This window comes from Zingiber officinale, chromosome 6B, assembly GCF_018446385.1.
Source record: "Zingiber officinale cultivar Zhangliang chromosome 6B, Zo_v1.1, whole genome shotgun sequence".
NCBI classification, from domain to species: Eukaryota; Viridiplantae; Streptophyta; class Magnoliopsida; order Zingiberales; family Zingiberaceae; genus Zingiber; species Zingiber officinale.
In genome coordinates, this window is record NC_055996.1 from 101336319 (window position 1) to 101350335 (window position 14017).

General features: G+C 34.4%; 2 protein-coding genes across 3 annotated transcripts; one reads left to right on the forward strand and one right to left on the reverse strand.

The window, feature by feature from the left end:
- The first annotated feature begins 1055 nt into the window (after window positions 1–1055).
- Window positions 1056–7043, forward strand: LOC121988522 (ATP-dependent RNA helicase DEAH13-like). Of its 2 annotated transcripts, none has more exons than XM_042541981.1 (11): window positions 1056–1370; window positions 1466–1532; window positions 1643–1708; window positions 1786–1835; window positions 1937–1997; window positions 2080–2436; window positions 2643–2888; window positions 3317–3547; window positions 3921–4034; window positions 4115–5281; window positions 5379–7043. In XM_042541981.1, exons 1-11 carry the CDS (start codon window positions 1285–1287, stop codon window positions 6819–6821), a joined length of 3888 nt encoding a protein of 1295 aa, XP_042397915.1. In that variant the 5' UTR covers window positions 1056–1284; the 3' UTR covers window positions 6822–7043. The 2 variants fall into 2 exon arrangements, with proteins under 2 accessions (XP_042397915.1, XP_042397916.1); XM_042541982.1 differs by having other exon boundaries at window positions 1646–1708.
- A 1854-nt stretch (window positions 7044–8897) lies between these two features.
- On the reverse strand, window positions 8898–13151 carry LOC121988523 (mitochondrial fission 1 protein A-like). Its single transcript, XM_042541983.1, has 5 exons — window positions 12981–13151; window positions 12691–12820; window positions 12421–12542; window positions 9237–9300; window positions 8898–9164 (listed from the first exon to the last, which is right to left on the reverse strand). The coding sequence occupies exons 1-5, from the start codon at window positions 13071–13073 to the stop codon at window positions 9082–9084; spliced, it is 492 nt and encodes a 163-aa protein (XP_042397917.1). The 5' UTR covers window positions 13074–13151; the 3' UTR covers window positions 8898–9081.
- Between the last annotated feature and the right edge of the window lie 866 nt (window positions 13152–14017).

A 14017-nucleotide genomic window follows, 5' to 3' on the forward strand; every position in this document is an offset into this window, starting at 1 on the left:
AATATCAATTTGACCAAATATATTGGGAGCAATAATTTTTTGACCATGAATTAAATTTTTCAAACATATTCATGTTCAAACAATTATTGTTCAAAATTGGCTAACGGACCAAACAACCTAAACTTGATATAAAAATAGTTCCTATATGCTCGTCTATCTTTCTTGATTATATTCATGTTCTAAAATATTAATTTGAATTAATATATTGAGAGCAATGATTTTTTGAACACGAATTAAAATTTTCAAATATATTTGTGTTTAAAAAAGCAACGTTCTTAATATATTGAGTCAAATTAATATTTGAAAACATGGATATAATCATGATAGATAGACAAACACATATGAACTAGTTTCATGTTAATCCGAGATGATTTGACATATCTATTGATTTTGGACAAAAACGGATGATGGACCAAACAACTTCAGATTGATATGAAAATTATATTTTATGTGTTTGACTAGTTCTCTTGCTTATATGCATACTCTTAAAATATCAATTTGACCAAATATATTAAGAGCAATGATTTTTCGAATATGAATTAAATTTTTCAAATATATTCATGTTCAAAAAATCATTGCTCTCAAAATAGTATGTAAAAAATATTTTACACTTTTATAAGTCTATCTTTATAGTAAATAGGCTTTTATTTATATCTATCTAACATAATTAAATGTGCTAAAAAATTTAGAAATAAAAGAGCTTAATCTTATAGTCGAAAAAAAAGATAGTTTGGATATGTGATATAATTGGTTTAAAATTAAATCAACCAAAAAAATTAAAATTAATTAAACTAAATTATTTTTTTCATCAAAATTGGTGGAATCCAAATTAATCGATGACATATTAATCTAATTTCATTATCATATTTAGCAACAATGAAAATAGTTTTGTCTGCAAATTTTAAATTTAGGTGTCACTTTAAGAAATTAATTTACTAAAAAAATATTATTTATTCTAAAATTAGAGTAGTTTAAAAATGTTAAGAAAAGTAAAATTTACGAAAAAATCTAATACAATTTAAAAAGTTTGATATATTTTTTATTTTATTAATTAGCCCTAAATCTAAACCCGCGCACTCAGCGGCGAATCCCGCTGTGCCGCCGCCCTCCGCGTTCCTGAGTGCCAACTCCGCCGCCGGCTGCCGCTCGCCGCCCGCTCGTCGCTCTGCCGCTTCTGAGAGAAACTGCAGTCGATTTCGGAGGAAGAAGAATACCAGGTCTGTTTCCACCGACGCTCGCCGCTCGTCAGTGAAGTTTTACTAGCTTGAGAAAGATCAAGGGAGAATGAGGTTCGATGCAAATAACCCTGGTCAACCTCGGAATGCAGCTGTTGAATTGGGCATACCACTAGAATTTCCTGAAAGTTGGAAGTATGTTCATTTTCCCCCTGACTTTCTGTTTTAATTTCATATGGTAGTCTTTGTAGGAATCAAATTATTAAGTTTGTGGGTTTCTTCGTCTTCAGTCAAGTGGGAGATGGAAGCAATGCGATCATTTTACCAGGGAAGAGAAAGGACAAGTCAAAGATTAAGGTACTAAACAATTGAATGTTAATCACACGTTTTTCCCAATTTTGCTGTTGCTACTCCTTTTCCTTCTCTAGTAGTGAAAATTTTGTTGCTTTTGTTTTATGCCTTGTAAGAAGCATACAAAGAAGGAACCTTCAACTTTGAGCAAATCAAAACAAAGGAAGCTAAAACAATTGGAGGTGAATTACATTATTTCCTTTATTTGTTGGTCTTTTATTATTTATGCATTCTGTGAATTTAAATTGCGTCATGCCAGGAGGAGAAACAACAAAAGATCTTGCAAGAAAAAAGTATTAAGATTCTCGAGTATGCTTTTCTCTGTCTTTTTCATCAGTTTTTTTTTTCCTATCTTGTTTGGCATATTACTATGACACTGAGCATTCAATTTACCTGAGTACTTGTTGCAGGAAGCATAAGATATCAGATAGTGCATATTCTCTTCTTCAATCTTCAGGAACTATTGGTCGAGTATGTAGTTATTCAGTAATGTTTTTTCTGAGGTTATTGTCAGATAATACATTTTTTTATTGACTAACAAATTATGATGTAGGCTGAGACTTTCAAGGAAAGACGCCTTCGTGCTGTGCAACTCATGAAAGTTGGTCTAGAGGTGCCTGAGGACGTTTTTGCATTGAATAGAAAGGGCAATCAAACTGACTCTCATAAGACTGAAACCTCTTTAGAAGATGGTTCTGTTCAGGATCTACTAGATCTTGCTTGTGTTGATAGCCTCATTCCTCCAACAAATTGTGGGGAAGAAATTGACAAGACTAGTAAAATGACTCTTGTTGTGGATTCACTCTCCACAGAAGTTGGTGAAAAGAATGCAAGTTCTTGCATGATAGTTGATCAGGATCATTCTTCTACAATCTCATGCAGCCGCGAGGGACATGACAAGATTACAGAGGTAAACATTTATGCATAAAGAAAACTGAACTTTGATCATTTTGTTCTCTTACCAGAAAAGATGTTCAATCTATTTGGTCCAAACAAGAATCTGATAATATTTAATCTGGTTAAATTTCCTCAGATAAGATCCGGTCAAACACTTTTCCTTGAAAAATTTCTTTCTCCACTTAAAATAACTTTCCTAACTTTTAAATCTTCTTTCAGGACAATATTACAGATGGTTCAGTAGAAAAGTGTCAAGAAATAAAAAGCATTACTGATTTAACTTGCCAGAAACATGCTAATCCTTCCACTGTGGTTCATGTATCAAGGCCAGAGGTAGTTGAAGAACAAAGGAAAGATCTCCCTATAATCATGATGGAACAAGAAATAATGGAAGCTATTAATGAAAACTTTGTCGTAATTTTATGTGGAGAAACAGGTTGTGGCAAAACTACACAGGTTCCCCAGGTAAGGATTCTTTATTCCAGAAGTTACATCTTCTCGTGCCAATAATATTTTGGGTAACAGATATCTACCCATTTGAAGTGGGGTATCCAGTGTACTTCCTCCAGTTTCAAAATCTACATCTTAGTCCATTGTTTAACTTCATAAAATAAATTACTATTGGAATTTATATCAACACAAAATTAATCTTCTAGTTTTGTATGCATGAAATTTATGAAAACTCTACATATGTCTTTTAATTTTTTTTTGGTTATTCGAATTGTATATTTAATTGTCATGGCTTTAAATTAATGGATAAAATGTTGACTTTGAAATAGGAAGGGGTACATGGAGTACAAGAGACTCCTTCAGCGATAGATATGATATAATCTAACCTTATATTTTCTTTTCATAGTATATTGCTGCTAATATCCAGCAATGGATTGTTGCAGTTCCTATATGAAGCTGGCTATGGTTCAAGTATTCGAAGCAATAGAAATGGACTAATTGGGGTGACTCAACCACGACGTGTTGCAGTTCTTGCTACTGCCAAGCGTGTTTCATTTGAATTAGGACTCTCGCTTGGAAAAGAGATTGGTTTTCAAGTTAGGCATGACAAGATGATCGGAAAAAGCTGCTCCATTAAATTCATGACGGATGGAATTCTTCTTCGAGAAATTCAGGTTCTTGCATGAATTTTCCTGAAATTTATCTATTAAATATATGTATTGCTAGATGCAGAAAAGAAATTTTTTGATACCAAGATGTCCCCTCTAATCATATAATAATTTGAAATATAACACACTTATTTGTAGATTATAATTTGTTCTTCTATATCATTGAATTATCAGTCATTTCAGTGTCCTAGAGGCAAAGCCTTTCCCCAACTGTTAAATGTTATAAATCATGTTTTAGTTGAAATTACCCTGATCACCCATGTATGATGTGGATCCATTGTATCCTTCGATTTTATTTACATTTTTAGTAACAAACAAACTATTTACGTTTTGTTATATTTTATTTATTTGCTTCTTCAATGCGCTCCATTGTTTGCAGAGTGATTTCTTGTTAAAGCGATACTCTGTAATCATCCTTGATGAGGCTCATGAGAGGAGCTTGAATACTGATATACTCATTGGCATGCTTTCTCGAATCATAAAGCTTCGCCAGGTTGGAAACATGTACAATGCATATTTTTTTCTAACAAACACTTTAGTTGTCTGTCATCAATTAATAAAAATAAATGGCAGAAATTATATGCTGATCAGCAAAATAAGATACTGTCTGGAGCAATAATTCGACCTGAAAACATGGTCACTGAGTTGAGGCTTGTGCTAATGAGTGCTACTTTACAAGTTGAGGACTTCATTTCAAACAGAAAATTGTTTGATCAGAGCCCACCTATTATACAGGTTCCTGTTAGACAATTTCCAGTAACGATTCACTTTTCCAAAAGAACTTCTGAAGATTACTTAGGACAAGCTTATAAGAAGGTTATTGCCATCCATAAGAAGCTTCCGCCAGGTGGAATACTTGTGTTTGTCACTGGACAGAGGGAAGTTGAGTTTGTGTGCAAGAAATTACGTAAAGCTTCACAACAACTTACTAGGAGTTCAAAACAGGTAGGCAACGAATCGGCCGAAAACTCAGAAGAAAATATGAAGGAAATTGATGAGGCATTTGAGGTTGAAAATGATTTGACTGAGCAAAATGATAGAGTTAGTTCTTATGAAGACGAAGCTGATTTTGTTTATTCTGAAGCAACTGACTCAGAGACCGAGAGTGATCTTGAATATGAAAGAGAAGATGAAGGCATTGCCAAGTTAGCAGAACCAAAGAACAGTGGGTCTGTGTTAGGTTTTCTAGAAAAAGTTGGGAATCTGTCTTCATTGAAATCTTCTTTTGATGCTTTACCAGGGAATTCATGTGAACCTAATTATGGTGCCGAATCTTGTCCACCTACTTTTGACTTGGGAAAACATGTAGAATCTGTTCCTCTCCCTGTCAGCCCATTGTATGTTCTGCCTCTCTATGCAATGCTCCCTGCTTCTTCACAGCTTCGAGTGTTTGAAGATGTGCCTCAGGGTGAAAGACTGGTAGTTGTAGCTACTAATGTGGCCGAGACTTCTTTAACCATCCCTGGCATAAAATATGTGATCGATACAGGGAAAGAAAAAATCAAGAATTACAATCACTCCAATGGGATGGCCACGTATGAAGTTAGTTGGATAAGCAAAGCATCAGCTGCTCAGCGTGCGGGAAGATCAGGGAGAACTGCACCAGGACATTGTTACCGCCTGTATTCATCTGCAGCTTTCAGTAAAGATGAGATTTTCCCTAAATTTTCATGCCCTGAGATTTCCAAAGTTCCAGTCGATGGAGTTACCCTTCTGATGAAGTCATTGGGTATTGATAAGGTGCTAACTTGCAGCAAGTTTCTGAATATATATAGCTTTGCTGCATTTCTTGATAGTTCTTTGTTTCATTTTAAGTTAATATAAAGTTTTGTTTTAGGTTGCAAATTTCCCATTTCCAACTTGCCCCGACCATGAAGCTTTGTTGGAAGCTGAACGCTGCTTAAGAGCTCTTGAAGCCCTTGATATGCAGGGTAGACTTACACCGATGGGTAGAGCAATGATACAATATCCCATTAGTCCTCGTCATTCTCGAATGCTTCTAATAGTTATCAAAATCTTGCGGAATCAGAGAGCATATGACAGGGCTAACCTTGTATTGGGATATGCCGTCGCTGCTGCTGCAGCATTAAGCTTTCCAAATCCCTTAGTCACACAATTCACCGAGAAGCAATCAACCAATGGGGATACTGATGCCGAGAAAGATAAAGAGGAGAAATTGAGGAAAAAGAAGTTCAAAAAAATGGCAAGAGAAGCACGCGCAAGACTTTCAAATCTCAGTAGTGATGCTTTAACTATTGCATATGCTTTGCAGTTATTCGAGATCTCTGAAAGCCCGGTTATATTCTGCAGAGATAATTTACTGCATATGAAAACAATGGAAGAGATGTCTAAATTAAGGAAACAGCTTCTAGAACTTCTATTTCACCAGAGCAAGTTTTGCGAGGAATTTTCGTGGAATCATGGTTCTCTTGAAGATGTAGAACGCTCTTGGAGGACGCACTCGCACAAGAACCCCTTGCAAATGATGGAAGAAGAGCTCATATCACAATCAATCTCCGCTGGTTGGGCTGATAGAGTTGCAAAGCGCATTCGTGCAATCAAACAATCTTCAGAGAGTGATACGATGATCCGTGCTATCAAATATCAATCTTGCAACATGAAGGATGTTGTATATTTGAACCGGTGGTCTTCTGTTGCTCCAGCTGCACCGGAATTTCTGGTTTATACTGAGCTTCTTCAGATGAAAAGACCATATCTATATGGAGTGACCACCGTCAAGTCAGATTGGCTTGTAAAATATGCCAGTTCTCTTTGCACTTTCTCAGCTCCTCTTACTGATCCAAAACCTTACTATGAACCTCTAAGTGACCAGGTCTTGTGCTGGGTGACTCCTACTTTTGGCGCACATAATTGGGAGCTTCCATTGCACAGCATACCCATTAAGAATATTACCCTTCGGCTGTCAGTATTTGCTTCGGCATTGCTGGAAGGGAATGTTCTGCCATGTCTAAGATCAGTTCAGAAGTACTTGGCCTCTCCAGCATCGAGCATGCTGAGGCCTGAAGCTCTCGGCCAAAGACGCGTCGGGGATCTTCTGAATCGACTCAAAATTGGTTCAAAAGTAATTGATACACGGGCCAAGTTGCAAGATGCCTGGAGTGAGAATCCTCATTTCTTGTACTCCGAGATTAAGCAGTGGTACCAAGAGGTGTTTCATGATCAGTTTGGCCGACTTTGGGAACGAATGCATATCGAGGTTAATCTCGAGGGATATGAACTGTTCCCTAAAAGAGCGAAGAAAGACAAGAAAAGGAAATAGTAACCACGAGAAAGTCACAAATGTTTTGCCATTCAGATCATGAAGGTGGAGTTTTTGGTTTTCACAAATTCTCTAAAAGGAGATCGGCTATTGGTTAACAGTTTGGTTTTATAATTATTTGATGTATTGGTCAATGAGGATATGGGCGAGATCAATGCATGAATTGGATTATGCCACTGATTACAAACAGTTGAAATAGAAGGGTCTGTTGTTGATGGTTTATAGGAAAAAAATATATACACAACAATAAAATTCTATAGGAAAAATCAGCATCAATCGAATCGAAAAGGTAACTTTTACTTGAGCAAACACAACTAAATAGGGGTGTAAATGAGCTCAGCTAAGTTGAGTTTAGCTTGTTTACTGAACTTGAATTTTCTGTCAAGCTCACAATATGTAGTTGTCCTAGTAAATTAGATTAAATATTGTTTAGTTAATATATGGAATTTATATTATTTTATTATTGGTTATATATTAGGAATAAATTAAGATAATAAATATTTATAAATCACTATATATTTTCTATATTTTTGAATAAAAGGGGAAAAAATACAATTGAATGAACTAGATTTGAGTTGTGATTTGTTTTTCCTTAAAAGTATTTTTCAGGAACTAGATTTCAAAAAAAAAAAAAAGAACAATTAAAAATACTTATCATAAACTTTTTGAAACCTTTAAATAACCAAACTTCATTTTTTTTTAAAAAAATTATAGCTTTTAAAAAAAATCCTACGAGTATAAAATTCCCATGATCGGACCTGCCCGGGGTCAACAGACGGGTTACCTATTGATCTGATCTGAGTTATGGCGCCTAAAGGTCGGTAGGGTCCATTTTTTTCAACTTTGTAATAAAAACTTAGAGAAAAAAAATAAAACTAATTTCGATCTTGATAAACGATTGAAATTATTTGCTCATATGTTTTTATAAATAATTATGGTTTAATATCTGTTATTCTCTAAATTTTATAAGTAATAAGTTCTTTTCATTATTTTAACATTATCTTTTCTACTCTTATCTCTCAATTTCAAAATCTATGTAGTTTTTGACATCAATTCTTTAATTATAATGAAAAAAGAAAGTTCATCTCAAAAAGGCAAAAAAATAATTAATCCAAATGAGAATCACAACATTCAATTTATTAATGATAAATCTAAGTAAGGTCAATACTCAACATGCTTCTAAAGTTTGAGATACTCTTTTAAAATCGTAAGAAGATATAGATAAGTTATATAGACAAGCTAAATAAGTACAAGTCCTTCTTTATAATTTTTTATATAAATTTATAGTTCTTAAATAATAATCTCAACGAACTCTGAATCGATAATTACAAAAGTTATTCAGATAATTTCAAAAGTTAGTTGACCTATCTAAGATCGTCGAACCAATGATTACAGACGCATCCATTCGTAGCCGTGGTCATGATATATTTTCAACCCAGACCTTGTATTTTTTTTATAAGTCCAGATGTTTAAATTTCACCGAATCGTTTTGAAAGTAAATATTTTCCTCATAATTTATCTATTAATTTTGAAAGTAGACTATTTTGCTTGTAATTTATCTATTGGATAAATTTAAAATATAATTTATACCTAAAGACTGACTTCTAAAATATTCATCCTACTCCAGCAGACCAAGCACAGAGAAACACATACTAAAAGGATTTTTTAAAATAAAAACAGATCTAGTAATCTAAGAGGTAGAATGCGACATTGGATATTTAAAAAATACCCACATTAACATAAAACTTTCAATTTCCAATTTATATAATTTATATTATTATTTTTTTTTAAAAAAAAAACATTGCAATCTTTAAAAGGAAAACGTTTACCATACAATTCTACTAATAAATTGTCCAACATACTGCTGCATGTTTATTCTATTTTTTTTTTTTTTCAAATTTCAAAATTTACTTCTTTAAAAAATCATTTCCAAACAAACAAAACTCCCATAATTCATCTGAAAAAAAAGTAAAAAATATAGACAGACAAATTGAAATTTAGGCTCGACTTCTGTAGATAATAGAACCAAATATAAATGTTTTTTTTTTATATTTGAAAATTGATATTTCTATGGCATAAAAGAAAGTTAGAACTTGAGAATTTTACCCTCACTCGCTCAACGAGTTAACAGAGTTTTAGCACTCACTTGGCACGAGAGCATTTTACTCATACAGCATCGAACGTAGTAAAGTTGGAACTATAAGCATTCAGAGAACAAGGGGAAAAAAAAGCAGGTTTTTTGTGACAATTAAGGAACCAACTACTTCCGAGTCGCAAGTGCGGCGATCCCAGCCACCAGAAGCCCCACCCCAGTTGCCGCAATTCCGATGCCAATCATACCATCTGTTGCAAGAACCAAAGATCAACTTACAAATTCCGGAAGTCAATAGAAACGATGTGGATGTCTTATTTTACCTTTGGCAATTCGATCTTCCACTACCTTCTTCAGAGTTTGGGCTTGTCCCCAGTCAGGTGCCATCTACAAATGAATAAAAAACAAAACAAAACAAAAACTGAGTTAAAAATTAGAATTTTAAATGATAAAAGCTTCATCCAAGAAAATTGGATATGAAATCTTAAAACGTGGTGGCCTTTATACAGATAGTGAGATAGACGACCCAATTCTTCATTTCTGAGCATGCCTTGGACCAAACAAAACATTTTGCCTTCGGTCAAAATGTGAAAATCAGATCCGTGTTTTACTAAAAAACATTATCTAGAGATTTTTTGGTTTTGCACATGGATTAGAGATCGTGCAAGGCTGACCATCAAAGATGAGATTTCCTCTCATACCGAGAAACAGAAAGGGCATCAGTGACATATGCACGATCTTACCAGAGTTTTGCACCATCTGCGATGTGACAGGAGATGCTGAGGCTTCATCCACATCAAGCAAAGCTTTCTCCAACACCAGTCACATATAAGTGTTCTTGCCTCTGGGTAAATTCTCACTCATATATCAGCACGGGTGAAACCACACATTTTGTTTTGTTCAGGCCAAGGACCAAAACCCCAGTTTGGAAGAAGGTTCAAACCCTTGTATTACTAATCAACGATTTGATAAAGTTAATCTCAAACCATTTAATTAACTAAAATAAGTAGGTTTTTGGACAATATTTGATATTTATTTCAGATTTTGTGCATAGAGATTCTAGTTTTGAGATAAAATGTCCTCTTGTTCTCTTTTGTCCACCTTAGTATTGTAACATTACCAGTTTTATGATTGCTTCAATCAGACTAAGGAATTGACAATTATATCCTTCATAAATAGTGGAACTTCAAATGAAGACATCTCAGGATGTTTTGCACAAACTTATAAATATTAGAACATATCTGGGAAATACATGGATACAGAAACCAATTAAATTGAACTTAATAGAATAACCTAAGTTATGTAAAGCAATTGGTTTGATGAGCACAACAAAAAATAATATGTTTAGAAACCAATTAGAGTGAATTTAATGGTGCATTCTTGTCATGAGAATAGATATTCTATTCTTCTATGAATTCACATGGAATTAACATTCATATATCTGATTGTAAAAAATGACCTAATACCAATTGCCATGGAATTATATTCCTAATTCATGAAAAATAATTATTCCTTATTAAGTTCCATGAATAACTATCTGTATTCAATTCTTCAAATAATGCATATTCTTAATCTATTCAACATTTTAAAAATATATACCATGAACATGAGCCAAATTGTTGGGACCCAACGAGATCAGTGATCGAGCATGCCAGTCGAGGTGGTCTACCAATTGAGCAGACTAGTTAGGCTGGGTGCACTAGGCAAGGTGGGGAAAAAATGGGCTGATCAAGGTGGCCAAACAAATTAGACAAAATAAGTCAAGCTAGTCAGGCAGGTCAACCAGTCAAGCACTTGGTGGGATCAACCAAGCAAACTGGCAGGTTACAGAAGGCTGAGCAAGTTTTATAAGTTGGTCAAGCCTAGGGCCTATGAAGCCGATAAGGCCAATCAGACCAGGAGAGCAAACCAATAGGTTGATTGGCTCAATCAAGCAAGATAGATTATTGGTCCATAACAACTAGGCAGATTGTGTAAGTTAGACAAAACAAATAAAATATTTTATATAAGAATACTTTATTATTGTGAAAACTATTCTTTGTATATTCCAAATAACACTTCTATAGACCAAATTAAGGAGAAAATCTGTTCCTATTCTATTCCTTGTACATTCCTAGACTATTCTTTTCCTATTTCATTATTTTAGAAATATTTATTTTATTCCTTATTCATTCTGTTAACCAAATGCACTACTGCAATAAAAAATCATGATGCATATTAAAATCACAATTCATTTTTTTTTTAAATATAGCTATGCTCTAGTCATGAGGATCCCCCAATAAGGCTATTGCAGCAGGAGATGTCATAATCCACACAATTTTACCATTGCAAACAGAGGTATGAACAATAGCAGCAGTCCTAGTTATTGAGAGAGCTAGGGAGCAATTTTACAATTAAAAAAAAAAATCAAAGGCAGTATTTCAGATGAGAAATTCCCATTTTGTTCAAAGAAAGTGAGTCATTCAACATTAGCCCATTCATTGACATGCTAAAATGGCTCCTCTCATTTCCATTTTCAAACATGTCAAACAAAGAGTACAAACGCTCTTGGCTCCTGCAAGTTCCATTCTCACTGCAAGTGCTATATAATATTTCCGTATGAAATGAAAAAAATATACTTGTTTACATTCAAATAGAGCATGTACCATCTTACTTCAGAAAAAGGTAAAAGGGTAAGCTCAAAAGGAAACAAAAAAATAAAGGAAAGGAAAACCGCATTGGCAGACTCAAGGGCATGGCAGCAAATGTGCGCAACCCAAGCATTGAGATCTCAAGTCGTTACCAGGATCTTGGTAGCATTCAATGGTTTCTTCAAATTTTGGCAAAAAACATAGTATGCTTAACTAGTCTCAGGAACATAACTAATTTTTTTCAGCAAAATGAATAATAACATAGTGAACATGTTAACTTGTTTCATTATTGGTTAAAGAGTAATGAATATTTAAAATGCCCTAGAATACACTTGTTAGAATGGTCTATTCAATTTCTTTTATTTGTTTCGCATAGCATGTCTTATACTATGAGAAAAGAAAATTGATTATATTTTTGGTAGATATTGAATTCATTCCTATCACCAAAATCTTTCTACCCTTGATTGTTTTGTAGGTTTTATAGTTGCATGCTTGTATTCAAAATATTTTAACAAAATTGATGTTTAATGATGTCTAGTTTGAATAGGAAAAGAGGTGATCATTTGAACTATGATGTTCTCATTGGGGAAAAAAACATATATTGTGTATTTTTTAGCTAGTTCTACCATTAAATGATTACTCGAGTTATTTTAATTAGATTGGTAATTGATTATGTTGAGTCATGATTTGATTATGGTGTGTAGAGTGAGCGACTACATAGCATATGCAATTTCATTTTTTCCTAAACCAGCAAAAAGTATTTGAACTATGGCATTCCCGTGTCTCCATTTTATAAAAATTAAACAGCTAGGTAGAACAAAATATGTTGATTAAAATAATGCTTTGGCAATAAGCGTGTATCACAATAACAACATACCTGTAAACATTGTTCCAGGATCTGGCGGCTTCTCAAGTAGTCTCCATTTCTGTAAAACCCGACAGCCAACAAATACAGTTTCTCCCTAGTTTGCAGTGGACTTGCCGAACTATCCAAAGAAGCTGCAACCAGGTAATTTATCAACGTAACAAGATTGCAATTCGCTAAGAACAACAAGATTTCTAACCATATGACCAACAGAAATGCACAGGGGATTTATTTTATTGTATTTTATTGCGAATTCTCATAGGCGACAGGTGATATAGGTACCTTCAAGCATAGCAATTCCACGATTCACATCTTCCGGGTGCCTGGAATGAACGAGCGCCCAAGATAATCTCATGAGGCATTCGTTCTTGGCCTCTGAACTGTCACTCTCCGCGACCTCTCTCTCACACCCCTGGGAAAGGCGAAGCATAGTGATCAGGAAAAGTAAACAAATAAAGGAGGTAATCTGATCTAAGAAATAGCATAGCGTTGTGAGGAAACCCTAATTGTCCGGATCAACAACCAATACCATGACGAGAAAGCCAGAGGGGAGCATTGGCCGGAAGACTTACGGCGATGATGTCGCGGTCGCACCATGGAATATTATCGCCTCCGGTGAAGAAAGAGCCGACGGAGTCGAAGAATTCGCGGATCTTCACGTCCATGGCGATGCAGCAGAGGGATTTGGAGACGGATCGGGAGATGCAGAGGAAAGAGACTCTCTTGGGGGCCAAGAAAAAGAGGAGAGCAAGCTAGAAATGTAAAATCTTCATTTTGCCCTCAAAATTTTTATTATTTTGACAACGCTGTCTAAAGTTTGAAAGTTATCATAGTTTGCATATTTTTTCTAAAATTATCCTTGAACTTTTAAAATTAAAAATGCCGCTAATTCACATTCCTTAATTATTTAATTTATGAATCAGACTAATCTCAGTTAGCTTCGTTGACTATTCTTGAGAGAGATCGATTCAACCCTATGGAAATTTCTCATTTATCATCAAGATAAATAAAAAAATGCACACAAGGACCAGTCCAGAATCTCAGTATCTTTTAATTGCGCCTCTTATTTGAAAAAAAAATTCCTACAATTACGTCATAACTGGAGTTCAAACTGCAGACCACCTCGATGTCATACCGTGGTACCATAACCCTGGGGACTTAACAAGACTAATAAAGTGGCATAATATCGTGCATATCACATCAATTTTTTTTTAATAATAGTATTTTTTGTGATAATCCACATCCGCTTTTATGATCCCAATGGTTGAACTATTTTCTATCGATCATTAAGATAAATCGAAAAGTATAAATAAATCTTGACAGATAATTCAATGTCAGCATCATAAGTAATTTGAATTCCTCATATATAATGTGTTTTGGGTTGCTATCTACAAAACTCGTCCCACCACTTACCATCACACCAAAGCCCTAGGGACTAAACAATAATGTTGATAATTAGAGTGAAAAGTGACCATAACTCAATTAGGAAGACAAAGATTACTTGTTGTCTAAAATTGATAGTTGTCGAGGGAAAATAACGTAACCGCCTTACTTAAGCTCAAGATATATACCAACAATGCTCCCAGGCTATGGTCTGATAGTAAGCTGT

Excerpts from the sequence above, each read along its gene's own strand:
- LOC121988523 (XM_042541983.1), bottom strand. The coding sequence starts at position 13,073 with ATGGACGTGAAGATCCGCGAATTCTTCGACTCCGTCGGCTCTTTCTTC. Across the intron at positions 12,543-12,690 it reads TGGAATTGCTATGCTTGAAG|CTTCTTTGGATAGTTCGGCA; the intron begins GTACCTATATCA and ends ACCTGGTTGCAG. Across the intron at positions 9,301-12,420 it reads TCCTGGAACAATGTTTACAG|ATGGCACCTGACTGGGGACA; the intron begins GTATGTTGTTAT and ends ATTCATTTGTAG.
- LOC121988522 (XM_042541981.1), top strand. The coding sequence starts at position 1,285 with ATGAGGTTCGATGCAAATAACCCTGGTCAACCTCGGAATGCAGCTGTT. Across the intron at positions 1,998-2,079 it reads CTTCAGGAACTATTGGTCGA|GCTGAGACTTTCAAGGAAAG; the intron begins GTATGTAGTTAT and ends ATTATGATGTAG. Across the intron at positions 5,282-5,378 it reads AGTCATTGGGTATTGATAAG|GTTGCAAATTTCCCATTTCC; the intron begins GTGCTAACTTGC and ends GTTTTGTTTTAG.